The sequence below is a fragment of the Elephantulus edwardii genome, unplaced genomic scaffold, assembly GCF_000299155.1.
Source record: "Elephantulus edwardii isolate Elephantulus edwardi_28Jun2011 unplaced genomic scaffold, EleEdw1.0 scaffold00026, whole genome shotgun sequence".
In the NCBI taxonomy this organism is placed as follows: domain Eukaryota; kingdom Metazoa; phylum Chordata; class Mammalia; order Macroscelidea; family Macroscelididae; genus Elephantulus; species Elephantulus edwardii.
In genome coordinates, this window is record NW_006399776.1 from 22251514 (window position 1) to 22265015 (window position 13502).

The following is a 13502-nucleotide window of genomic DNA, read 5'->3' on the forward strand; positions in this document are numbered from 1 at the left end:
CCATTTTGAATAATATTGCATGAGTTCCTTGTTTTTCAACGCAGCATAGTATTCCATTGTGCAAATGAATATAACACAGCTTCTCTATCCATTAGTTTGTTGATGGGCACTTAGGTTGTTTCCAACTCCTTGCTATTGTGAACAAACCCGTGATAAACATGGGTGTGCATATACCTGCTTGGATGTCAGTTGTGGTCTCTTTGGGATATATTCCCAGTAGTGTAACTGCTGGGTCAAATGGTATCTCTATTTGCAACTTTTTGAGAAGGCGCTATACCACCTTCCACAGTGGTTGCACCAGATTTCCAGTCATTCTAATAACTTTCTGTGTCTTCTTTCTTTAGAAATACAGTGTTGATAATGCCCTCATTGTATTTCACTTTTTTCTTCACCATCCTAACATGTATCTATTATCAATTGACTCATTTTTACTTCCCTCATACTCCTTCCCTTACCATTCTTGGTAACCAGCCAAGAATGATTCTATGTCTGAAGGCCTTCCTTAGCTTTTTCTAACAGTGGCCTTATATAGTATTTGTCCTTCTGTGACTGACGTATCTCACTCAGGATAATGTCCTCTAGATTCATCCACATAATTAGTGTTTAGAGAACTTACTGTTTTTTAATCACTGTGTGAATGTACCATAGCTCCTTTAGCCATTTGTCCACTGATGAACAGCTGTTTTTATCTGCTATCCAGTAAGTAATGCTGTTATGAATATGAATGTGCATTTCTCTGTGTCAAAGTTCTTATTTCTTTACACAGCAACCTAGTCATGGCATTTCTGGATCAAGTATTATTTTGTTTGCAATGTACCACTTTTCTATGGCCTTTCTGACCATGATCTTCCAACACCCAGAAGCTGAATGGGTGGGACTATACAAATAAGGTGCATGTGGCCCATAAAGGGGACTGGAAAACTTGTTAATAATCCAAATAAGATGCATGGCACCCTTGTAGGGTGGGATCATGGAAATAAGAACCCTAATTAAGGGATGGTCAGTTTTGCTATCCTACTTAGAATTAGTCATGCCAAAGGTAGAACCTTATAACCACCAAAGAACTCTGATGGTGTAGTTGCCCTTCCAAAAGGCTGCTTGGCTCTGGTGGTTTGAGGCCACAAGCCACTCCAAAGGAGAAAGATGGGCAGTCTCCTCCCATTAAGATTTACAGCTTGACTTAAAAACCTGATGGAGGGTCACTTAAAGTTAGAATCAACTTGATAGCAGTGAAGTTTGGGTTTTTACAAACCAGCAAAAAGAGGTAGGAGTAAGACACAACCTTTGGACCTAGAATTCCTGTACTGAGAGCCTTTTGGCCTGACCAAGACTGACAGAGTGGAGAAACTGAGTGAGAGATTGATTGATTGATTGATTGATTGAGAGAGGAACAGGGGACAAATAGTCAGTGGTAACAGAAGTAACAGAACCAAGAGACCAGCAGGAAATATGACAGTGGGCTCGCTGGCTCATGGAACAAAAATGTTCAATACTTTTGGGCTAAGGCTTTCAGGGACATGGGGTGTTTGTTGTGTACAATGGTGGCAGGACGAACTCACAGCTGACCCTCCAGCAGGTTTTCAGAGGCAGTTAAACACACAGGAAGAGACTGCTCACCTGGGCAATTACAGCTGGGTGATTAATTGTGGGTGAAGTTAAGTGCTTCCTAACACTTGCCTGAGCAAGGCAAAGGCCAGGCTGGCCAAAGAAGCCAAGGCCCAAGGGGGAAGTCTCCCTATGGAGACAAGCAAAGGTGTTTTGACTAATGAACATTAGTTCTGACTAGTGAGTCATTCTTTATCCTGAATTGTAAACTGTTACTTTCCTAATAAACCCTAAAATCATGAGTATAGTCTATGAGTTCTGTGTGGTCACTGCAATGAATTACTGAAGATAATGATTACTGAACTATTTAAGCCAATTTCAGCTATCTATGTCCTAAGACAGGGCAGCTGTTGTTAAAACTGGTAAAGGAGGTTTGAGCGATATGTCAGACCTTTGCCTCATAAGATTCAGTCTTGGGCTGTTAAACTTGATTCACTTTTTCCCTTCTCAAACTGTTAAGGTCAGATGCCTCCACTACATTATTCTTACTGCCAAGCAGGAAAGACAGTGCCAACTGATCAGTCTTTCCTAATCAGCTTAAGAGAAAACAAGGCACAACACAAAGAACTGCTAAAAATAATTAGTGTCTTTGTACATACAAAAGATAATGAATGCGAGGCAGGGTCATTTCTACTTGAGAACTGTGTTCTCCCCAGCACTGTCTCTATTCAGACACAAGCACTGGGCAGAAACGTTGTAACAGTGATTTTCCTTTAAATCCATTCTCATCCTAGTTCCCAATTAAAAATGGAAATCTGTGAAAATAGGAACCAAAGAAATTGATTCTCTAGAGAGTCTGTAAAAATTCTAGATTCAGGGTTCAATCTGATTCACTACAATTTTAGAAAGCACAAATCATATTTTTCTAAAAAGGAAAGGAGCTTTAGCAATCACCTAGTCCAAGCACCTTATTTTATAGATAAGAAAACGGTAATCTGAGAAAGTGGCACATAGTTTCCAAAGCTCTGCTGTCCAACATGGCAACCATGTGCCAGATGTGACTATTTAAAACTTAGTTAAACTAAAATTGAAAATTCAGTTTCTCAGATAAGATAGCCACATGAGACTAGTGACTGACACAGTGTGCAGACTGAAAACACGTCCACATCACAGAAAATTACATTGGTCCAGAATCACCTTCAGAGGCAAAGTCAGGTCCCTGGACTGCATTCTCATGAACTTCCCCGGACCCAGTGAGGGACAACTGACTATGCAAAAACATTTCAGGCAAACAGTTGTCATCCTTCATTTTATCAATCTCTTCTAGTTTTCCCACTGAGGAAAATACCCAAGTTTATTTTTTGAAATATCTTTTCACAGAAAGACGTACACCTACATCTTCCAAAAGCCTATGAATATAAAAAACTTAAAGCCACTGAGTCTGAACCAACTCATCACAAACTCTCCAGTAGGTTTTCAGAGGCTGTAAATTGAACAGGAAGATAATGCCCATCTTTTTCCCAACTAGTAGCTAATAAATTCAAATGGCCAGAGGTGCTGTCCTTGGGTGAGCAGTGCAGTTCTCTACAGTCTAGGCCATCAGAACAACTATGATTGTAACATGGAGAAAATAATGTAAGAGTTTGACATCAAAAAACCTGAGTCATATTACCACTCCAGTCAACTTAAATTTTACCACAGCTAAATTATCTCATCTGTAACATGGAATACTATTATTTGTCTGTCTATATACAGGCATGGTCTTCGCAATCACGTGTTATGCACCAGAGAGCTGGACAATGACTAGGAAGGATAGAAGAAGAATTGATGCCTTTGAGCTGTGGTGCTGGAGAAGAGTATTGAGGGTACCATAGACTGCTAAGAAAACAAACAGATTTGTCCTGGAAAGGGTTAGACCGGGTGGCTCCTTGGAGGCAAGGATTCTGAGGCTCCATCTGACATACTTTGGACATGTTGTGAGGAGAGACTGGACCTTGGAGAAGGACATCATGCTTGGGAGGGTGGAGGGACAGCGCAGGAGGGGAAGGTCCTCTATGAGGTGGACTGATTCAGTGACTGGGATAATCGGGATGGGAGTGTCAGAGACAGTGCGATTGGCACAGGATAGAGCGGAGTTTAGGGCTGTTGTACATAGGGTCGCTATGAATTGCAAGCGACTCGATGGCACATAACAACAACAACATATCACAGGATAGGTCTTAAGGATCCTTAAGACTATGCCAAAGTTGTTTGTTGTGTATCATCAAGTCAGAACCAACTCAGAGTTGACCCTCTAGTGGATTTTCAGAGAGAGTCAACATACAGGAGATTGCCCATTTTTCTCTCATTGAGAAGCTGGTGGATTTGAACCACATGCCTTTGAGTAGGCAATGCAACTCCTTATCATTAGGCCACCAAAGCTCCTGTTATGTAAAAATAGGTATGTAATATATGTGAGTCCTGTAAGCCTAATACACAAATAAAACATGTGTAAATGGTGCTTAATATTGCAAAAGGCCTTATAGATACTATGCATTTTTATATATAAACACTCAAACTTCTACCATGTATGAACAAATGAGAAATATACATAAAAATAAAAAACAGATTAACAAAAAGCCAAAGAGAATCCACACAAGTAGCACAATCTTCTTCAAGTACAATGAGAACCATCAAGTATTATGTCAGTTATTAATTAGAGGTTTCAACAGCTGCAATGGACTTTGATGAACACCCAGGCCAATCCCCTTACTGTACAAATAGAGAAACTGAGGCTTATGGACAAACTTATTTTTCTGTTCAATTAGGTTAAGAATAGAGAAGGGGCTACAAAGTAGGCTTTCTGACATCTCTTTTTGTGTTTTTTGGCCACCAAGTGTCTTATATTAAGCCTATCTTTGGCTTCTTATATTCCATAGCACTTTTCATATGTCTCAGCTTCCAAATAATTACTAGCTCTGTTTATCAACTATCTAGTGATGTAGCTATTTTCCTTATAGTTCAATGTACTATTATGCATTTATATATTCATTCAACAAACATACAGTGGAACTGTCAGTCTATGCTAAACCCTGAGGTCTCTTCCCTTAAAGACCTTAAGAGTCCACTGGGCGAGATATGAATGTGAATTGTTTGTTTACACTGTATTAAGTACAACTGTAGAGGAAGGTAGATTGGTCCCAAGGGGCAGGAAAGTACCTGCTGCACAACCTGGGTGTCAGGGATGACATGGGTTAAGTGTTATTGAAACTAGTAAGATAAAGAAAATAAGGCAGGAATTTGGTCAGCAGTGAAATTCATAAACATATTTGATAGCTTTTTTGGGGGGGAAGGGTAAGCCAGTTGTTGTTTGTTGTTAAGTGCTGTCTCTATTTGTTCTGTCCTGTCCTGTCCTGTGCCAATCTCACTGTCTCCGACACACTCATCCCGATTACCCCCGTCACCAAATCAATCCATCTCTTAGAGGGCCTTCCCCTCCTGCGCTGTCCCTCCACTCTCCCAAGCATGATATCCTTCTCCAAAGACCAGTCATTCCTTACAAGATGACCAAAGTATGTCAGACGAAGCCTCAGAATCCTTGCCTCCAAGGAGCCACCCGGTTTAACCCTCTCCAGGATGAATCTGTTTGTTTTCTTAGCAGTCTATGGTACCCTCAATACTCTTCTCCAGCACCACAGCTCAAAGGCATCAATTCTTCTCCTATCCTCCCTAGTCACTGTCCAGCTCTCTGACGCGTAACACGTGATTTGCAAAGACCATGGCCTGTATCAGACGCACCTTAGACTCCAGAGAGCCACCATTGCTCTTCAGTACTTTGGATAGGTCCCTAACACAGACTTTCCCATGGCAATAAGCCTTTTCATTTCCTGGCTGCTGGTGCCAAGAGTGTTGATTATGGAGCCAAGCAGATTAAGGCTGTGAACAATCTCAATCTCTTCGCCATCCATCCTGATGCCGCCAATTAGTCCAGTGGTGATAATCTTTGTCTTCTTGACACTGAGCCTCAATCCATATTGAAGGCTACAGTCCTTGACCCTCTGCAGCAAACACTCCAGGTCCTCCTCAGTTTCAGCAAGCAGGGTTTTGTCATCTGCATAACACAGACTGTTGATAGATCTTCCACCAATCTTGACCTCACAATTCTCCTCATAGAGCCCAGCCTCCCGCACGATCTGTTCTGCATACAGGTTGAAAAGGTATGGAGACAGGACACATCCCTGGCATATGCCCTTTCCAATTTTGAACCATGCAGTATTTCCTTGCTCTGTTCTGCCGACTGCCTCTTGATTCAAGTATAGGTTTCGCATTAGAACGCTCAAGTGTTCTGGGATTCCCATTCTTCTCAAAGTCAGCCACAGTTTATTATGGTCCACACAGTCAAACGCCTTTGCATAATCAATAAACGTCACGTCATCACTTACTATTTTTTAGTAAACAAAATAAGCAGATTCAGGCATGTATTTCAAATTCACCAGATGCTCCACTGAAGAAGGAGGGGCAATCTCCTCCTGTGCCAGTCAGATCCGACTCGATAGCGCGTGTAAACACACGCGCGCAATATATGACTACTGAGAAACAATAAATGTGGAAATTAAAAAAAAAGACGACTCAAGGTTTTAGGAATAGCTATCAATCTCTAACCCTCCATTCAGGAGAGAAAAATGAGCTGAAATTAAGTTATGCTGTGTCAAACTCAAGATGCTTTCCATCAATTTCTAATAGCTGCCCTTCTGAAAATGTATTTGGCGTCTGGGCCTAATTAATATAAAAAAGAAGTGTCAAAGAGAAAATAAAACTCAAAACAGTCAAAATATATATGGAAGTTAATTGCCTATGGGAGATCACAGTAGGGGTTAGGGAGAAAAGAGAGGCTCTTATTTGAATTGATAAAAATGTACGAAAGAAAAAAGCCATTCTATGTCTTCCTCAAGTAACAACATCCTTGTATCTTTTGTTCCTAACTCTACACTGCCCACTTCTGGCTAGAATGTAAAGCACCCCAACCCTTCCCAGGAGTTAGTTCACTTGGACCTCTGCTGCCCTCCTGTGACTGAAAAGCAATCAGGTTTTATCAGGGGCATGAGGTTTCTTCTCTAAACCCCAACTTCTCTAATGCTTTATTGTGCATGCTCTCAGGATAAATCAGAACCAATAGGTGGCAGTAGATCCTAAAGAATAACATTTAGATTCCCTTCAAGAGATAATTTCCTAGATTACTACACTTATGAATTTGAAAAGCCAACAGCAATTGCCCATTTGTAAACAGCACACAGAATGTCAACCCAGCCCTGTAACCCCCTTGCTCTCTAGCCAGAATTAAATGCTATGAATTTTTAAAGACCTGTCTGTGGGAGAATGGCCTCCCTTATGGAAACAAAACAGCTCTAATAAGGTTTTAGCACAACCATTTGTCAAATCATCTCCCTGGAGCTAAGCACACTTACAAACCTGAGCAATATTCTTGATTCTATAAGTAGTGCCATCCTGAGAGTTAATGGTTAACTTTTATTGCAAGGTTTCTTAAAATTGTCATTTTCAGATATGTTTTCAGGAAACCAAAGCCTCAAGTCTGAAAAAAGTTGTATAAATAGATACATTAGTCCTAGCAAAGTAAAAATATCATGAAGTTCAAATCTTATAAAAAAGGGACAGAACAGATCAGAGATAAAGTCAAAGGGAACTTCAGAAGAATAATGTTTAATATATTAAAAATCTATTCATTCCTGGTAGTGAATACATGGGTATTTGTTGTATTTTTCTCATTATTCCGAATTTTAAAAATTAAAATAAAGGGGAAGTAATGAGGGAGGGGGAAATGAAAAATAGCCATAGCAATTGAGACAAACAGGGAACTCTGCTGGCCTAGCAGTAAGGAAATTACTCTGCCAACCCAATGGCAGGTAGTTCAAATCCACCAACTACTCCATGGGAGAAAAAAGGATAATCTCTTCACATGCAATTCACAGCCTCTGAAAACCACTGGAAGATCAGCTATCAGTTGCCTCTAATTTGCAGGTATCCAACAAAGCATGTAGTGAACAGGCAGAGGTAGATAACAAAAGGTCAGCATTTCAAACCCATTACTCTGCAGAAGAAAAATGTTCCCTTAAAGATTCTAGGCTTGGAAATATTATAGGCAGATCAACTGTGTCCTACATGGTCACTATGAGTCTCAATCAATTAATGTAATGACAACGAGCTTAGTTTTCTGTTTTATATAGTAAACTGTTGTTATGTGCTGCCAAGTCAACTATGACTCACAGTGACCCTATGTACAACAGCCCTAAACTCTGCTCTATCCTGTGCCAATCTTATTATATCTCTGACACATTTACCCCTATTACCCTGGTCATGGAATTAATTCACCTCATGGAACGCCTTCCCCTCTTGTGCTGTCCCTCCACCTTCTCAAGCATGATATCTGCCTCCTTATAACACATCCAAACTATGTCAGACAAAGATTCAGAATCCTTGCCTCCAAGGAGCAGCCTGGTCTCACCGTCTCTAGGATCAAAACTGTTTGTTCTCCTAACAATCCATGGTATATTCAATACTCTTCTCCAGCACCACAGCTCAAAGGCATCAATTCTCCTTCTATCCTCCCTAGTCACTGTCCAGCTTTCTGATGCATAGCAAGTAGTTGCAAAGACTATGGCCTGGATCAGGCACACCTTAGTCTCCAGACTGACACCGTTGCTCTTCAGTACTTTGGAGAGGTCTCTGACAGCAGACTTTCCCAATGTAATTCATCTTTTAATTTTCTAGCTGCGGGTACCAAGAGCATTTACTGCTAACTACTCTGAGCAAAAATGGGGCTTTTAAAATCAGAGTGGATTATGAGACTTTCCAGCTTTCAAATTTCCAGAAATATTCTCTAAATTTCAAATTTCATCTGTGAAATGAAACAAGCCTATTATTACTTCATGAAGTTATGCTGGAAATGAGACACAGAGCAGCATTTAAAGCCTGGCGTATGGTGAGTACTGATTAAAACTTCCCTTCTTACCTCTGGGTGTAAATATGGGTTTTTTCCCCATTCAACTCAACTCTTTTTAAAATGTCTTTTCAGAGTAGCTTCTGATTTAAAATGTCACCTTTAAAAATCGGAATACTAGAGGAGCTTATTCTTTTTATACTCAACTTTGAATTTACTTGGCGAGTACAGATAATGTTCAATCTGTTTTGTTCTACCTTGTGAGTTGGTATAAATATTGAACACTCGCTTGGAAATTATTTTAAGTGTTTTAGCAACACAGCACAGATAGCTAAGTTAGAAGTACATAAAAAGGGCAAATAAATGTAGGTTTAAAAACAGAGAGTAAGAGAGTATAGTGTATGTCAAGTGAAGGATCTCTGTAAAAAATCTTTTGGCAATCCCCCAAAGAGGAGGATTTTCCTATGAACATACTCTACAGAAAGATTTAACACTGCAATCTGGAAGTGGAAGAGTTTGCTATTCCTTGAACCCATAATTCCCAGATGAACAGGTGGGTCTTAGCTATTAATATGATTTTCAGTATACAGTTTCTGCTGAGCCTGGGTTTTTGTCTCTGTTTATAGCGTAATTTTGAAATACTAAATTTTCTGCCTCAGATTCCTTTTCCAATCAAGACATCCCTAGGAAATAATTTTCCATGATTTGGTACCTCCCTGAACCTAAAAAGCATCCTTGAAATATTGTTCTGTCCTCCTCCTAAGCATAAACCATGACTCACCTTATCTTTAAAAAAGTAACTTTCAAAATCCAGAGTAAGGCAATCAGAAGACTTAATGATCTTTTCCAGCAGGGTTGCTAGCACAGAGGACAAGAGTTTACTCACAGTAAATGCAAGGGTATGGAGAGAAGATCAATGCAGCAAGACAGATTTCTAGATGCATTCAAGGAGTTCTTACTGGTTGGCTCTCATAGGTGCTACTCTTATGTCTCACTCAATACAAGAGTTACAGCCACTCCTTCTGGGCTAAAACAGCACTTTGTGCAATCTTTAGTGTAGATCTAACTATGCTGCATTTTCACCTTATGTTTGCATATAGTTTCCCCAACTAGAGCGCTCACTTCTTGACAATGTTCATTTCTTGAAAACCAGAGCAACATCATTTCCTTGTATTCTCAGTAATGAGCACTGACTCACACTAAAAATGACCACTTAAAAGTACAAAGGAAGGTAGGAAGATGGATGGATGGATGGATGGATGGATGGATGGACGGACGGACGGACGGACAGACAGACTGCTCTAATCTCTGTGGTAAAAACATCTGCTGATGAATGAAAAGCCGAGGGCTTCCCCAGCAGTAACAGAAGGAAGCTGGTCCTAGGAAAGTCTTCTTTGAACACCTAATAACATTAAATTTTGCAATGCAAAGAAAAGAGTACAAGCATATATTGGTAAGCTATGTGGGTACTGGAAGAAACACTGGCCCAAGAATACCACTTGATTATTTTGCTATCACTTAGTTATACAATCTAAACAAGATCTTTCTGGGCTCTGTTTCCTCATACATAAATTAAGAATGTTTAAAAGAGTTTGGATAACATCAATTTGTATCTTAGAGCTTTGGAATTCTGTGAAGGTTCCTCACAGACTCCTTGGGGTTGAGGATGGAGCAGATGGGGGGAGGGTGTAGCACATAAGAAAGAAGGTCAAAGTAGGGAAAAGGAGATATGTGTATCTACTTCTGTCAGTCAAAACATTAACTCCACTTCTATCTCACTTTACATGGAAATTCTAGATGAGAGTTTTATTCAGGGGGGAAGAACTCTACTGTTAAAAAGGGGAAGGGAAGTGTGATAATATTGAACCAAATGTCTCACTGTATTTCAGTCTTCTCCCTAGTAAAACTTGGGAGAAGACTGAAATACAGTGAGACAGTGTGTGTGATAGGAAAGCCATTTGTTTTGACTGACAGAAGTAGAGATGGATCTTAGCTGAAAGCAGAGAATACCAGAAGAATGTCTATCTGTGTTTCATTGATTATGCAAAGGCATTTGACTGCGTGGATCATAACAAACTGTGGCTGACTCTGAGAAGAATGGGAATCCCAGAACATTTAATCGTGCTAATGCGAAACCTATACTTGGACCAAGAGGCAGTCGTCAGAACAGAACAGGGCAACACTGCATGGTTCAAAATTGGGAAGGGTGTACGTCAGGGATGTGTCCTGTCTCCATACCTTTTCAACCTGTATGCAGAGCAGATTATCCAAGAGGCGGGGCTCTGAGGAAGAGGCGTGGCGTTAGGATTGGTGGATGATCTATCAACAATCTGCATTATGCGGATGACACAACCTTGCTCGCTGAAACTGAGGAGGACCTCATGCACTTACTGCAGAGGGTCAAGGACTGCAGCCTTCAATATGGACTGAGGCTCAATGTCAAGAAGACAAAAATTCTCACCACTGGACCAATCGGTAGCATCAGGATGGATGGTGAAGAGATTGATAGTGTTCACAGCTTCAGTTTGCTCGGCTCCACGGTCAACACTCTTGGCACCAGTAGCCAGGAAATCAAAAAGCGTATTGCGATGGGGAAAGTCTGCGGTTAGGGACCTCTCCCAAATACTCAAGACCAACAGTGTCTCTCTGGAGACGAAGGTGCGTCGATACAGGCCATGGTTTTTGCAATCACTTGTTATGCATCAGAGAGTTGGACAATGACTAGGGAGGATAGGAGGAGGATTGACGCCTTTGAGTTGTGGTGCTGGAGAAGAGTATTGAATGTACCATGGACTGCCAAGAAAACAAACAGATTCATCATAGAGAGGATTAAACCAGGCTGCTCCTTGGAGGCAAGGATTCTGGGGCTTCGTCTGACATGCTGGACATGTAAGTAGAGACAGGTCTTTAGAGAGGTACATCATGCTGGGTAGAGGGACAGCGCAGGAGGGGAAGACCCTCTATGAGGTGGATTGATTCAGTGACTGGGGTAATCGGGATGGGTGTGTCAGAGGCAATGAGATTGGCACAGGATAGAGCACGGTTTAGGGCTGTTGTACATGGGGTCGCTATGAGTCGCAAACAACTCGACGGCACATAACAACAACAACAGATGCCAAACAGGTAGACGTTCTATCCTGGATACTATGGGAACACTGATCCAGAATTTAAAGCCACTGGAGATCAAAATCAGAGACTGTTGTTGTTGTTGTTGTTGGGTGCAGTCAAGTTGTAGACTCCTCACAGCGACCCTATGAACGAAAGGCCTGAGCACTGTTCACTGTTCATAGATTATGACAGTGTAAATCTGAAGGACAAAATTTTATAGTTTCTTTTCATCCAAGATCTCTTGTTTTCAGGGGGTTACTGGTGCAGAAATTAATACATTAGCTACAAGAAAACACACATTTTCTGTTATATTTTCAGAGAAGCCAGAGGAGAATGCAATGACCAAGAGCAACAGTACTGATGAATCATGATATTAATGGTTATTTTGCAGACCTTTGGAAAATCCTGCAATCATATTAACAAAAATGAGAGCCTTTTCAACTATGATCAAAATCAATCTCATCTAATTTCTTTTCCTAAAAATAAGGGACAAGGGCTGTGATCATCACTTACATTCTTCTTTTTCGTACTCCTCAATTGAGTAAATGAGAACATTTCAGCCAACAAAGTTCATCACAACAAGATGCAAGATGGTGCTGGCAAAGAGAAAATCAGCGAAGGCTCGCTCCGGGGAGATGCCTTGGAAATCCGCTTTGTTTTGTGGGTTGATTTGTATTCTCAGACAAACTATAAATGAAACAAAATTAAAAAATGATTATCTAAAGTATAAATCAAATATGTCAACAAATACTCAAATTACTCTTTGACCCAACAATTCTACTTTTAATTCTACCCAACAGAAATTAATGCATATACACAGCAAAAGACATCTTCACAATAATTCCAAACTGGATGCACTCTATGTTGTGTCTTTGTTATACAGTGCTGCTGTTAACAGCAAAATCACAAGAGATTCTGACAAACAAAAATTTATGTTCTCACAGTTTAGGAGGCTAGAAGGCTGAATTTAAGGTGCCAATCTAGGGGAAGGGTTTTTCCTCTGGTCAGCATTAGGGGAAAGTCTGTTTCTTTGCTATCATTTCACTTCATGTCTATCTTCTCCTATCTCTGCTTGCTTAACCTATTCTTTTATTACCAAGAGGAGACTGAGTTAAGATATACCCGATACATGGTACAGGAAGTGTTAAACCGCTAATTGAAAGGCCAGTGGTTCAAACCTACCAGCTACTTTGTGGTAGAAGATAGAGTGGCAGTCTCCTCCTGTAAGATTTACAGCCTCAGAAAACAGAAGGTTACTGTGAATCCGAACAGATTTAACAGAAATGGGCTTGGTTTGGGTTTATATTACCAAACAAATAGGACTCATTCCCAAAAAGGATAATAAGCACTATAAAAAACTGTTACAAACTTTAGGTTTTAAAACATATGTATTTTTTCCAGTGGACAAACACCATTCAATCCATTAACAGAGAAATAAATTTTAATACAAATACAAAACTACACAGCAATGAGGGGGGGAAAAACAACAAACATTTCTGTTGGCTACAACATGGATTAATTTCACAAAGATAATGCTTAGCAATACAAACCAGGCAATAAAAAAGAACAATCTGTATTATTTCATTTATATAAAGCTCAAAACTAGTGAAAAGCCATCTACGGTAATAAAAGCCAAGACAGTGGATTCATTTTTCAGTTGAGTGGGTCAGAGGGGGGTGCCTGTGCATGTGACTGCGAAGTAACAATAAGGAAGCTTCTGAGGGAACGGTCTGAGTGGTAGTTAGATTCACTTGCACACTGAAGTTTATGCCCTTAACTGCTTGCTGATAACAAAATAAAAAAAGACTGCCCAGTTTGGCTAAAAACCCGAACAATTGTTTTTGTTTGGGTTTTTTTTACCCACCCTTACATTAACAATGGTAAGCGGTCACTTGTGGTTGCTGTGAGGCTGAAC

General features: G+C 40.3%; 1 protein-coding gene across 1 annotated transcript in view; it reads right to left on the reverse strand.

Moving 5' to 3' along the window:
* Positions 1-12098: 12098 nt before the first annotated feature.
* LOC102851770 (dolichyl-diphosphooligosaccharide--protein glycosyltransferase subunit DAD1-like) overlaps positions 12099-13502 on the reverse strand; it is a 26673-nt gene continuing 25269 nt past the window's right edge. Inside the window, exon 2 of the mRNA XM_006883123.1 lies at positions 12099-12274. Coding sequence (XP_006883185.1) covers positions 12144-12274 — 131 coding nt within the window. The 3' untranslated portion in view covers positions 12099-12143. The remainder of the gene's footprint in view (positions 12275-13502) is intronic.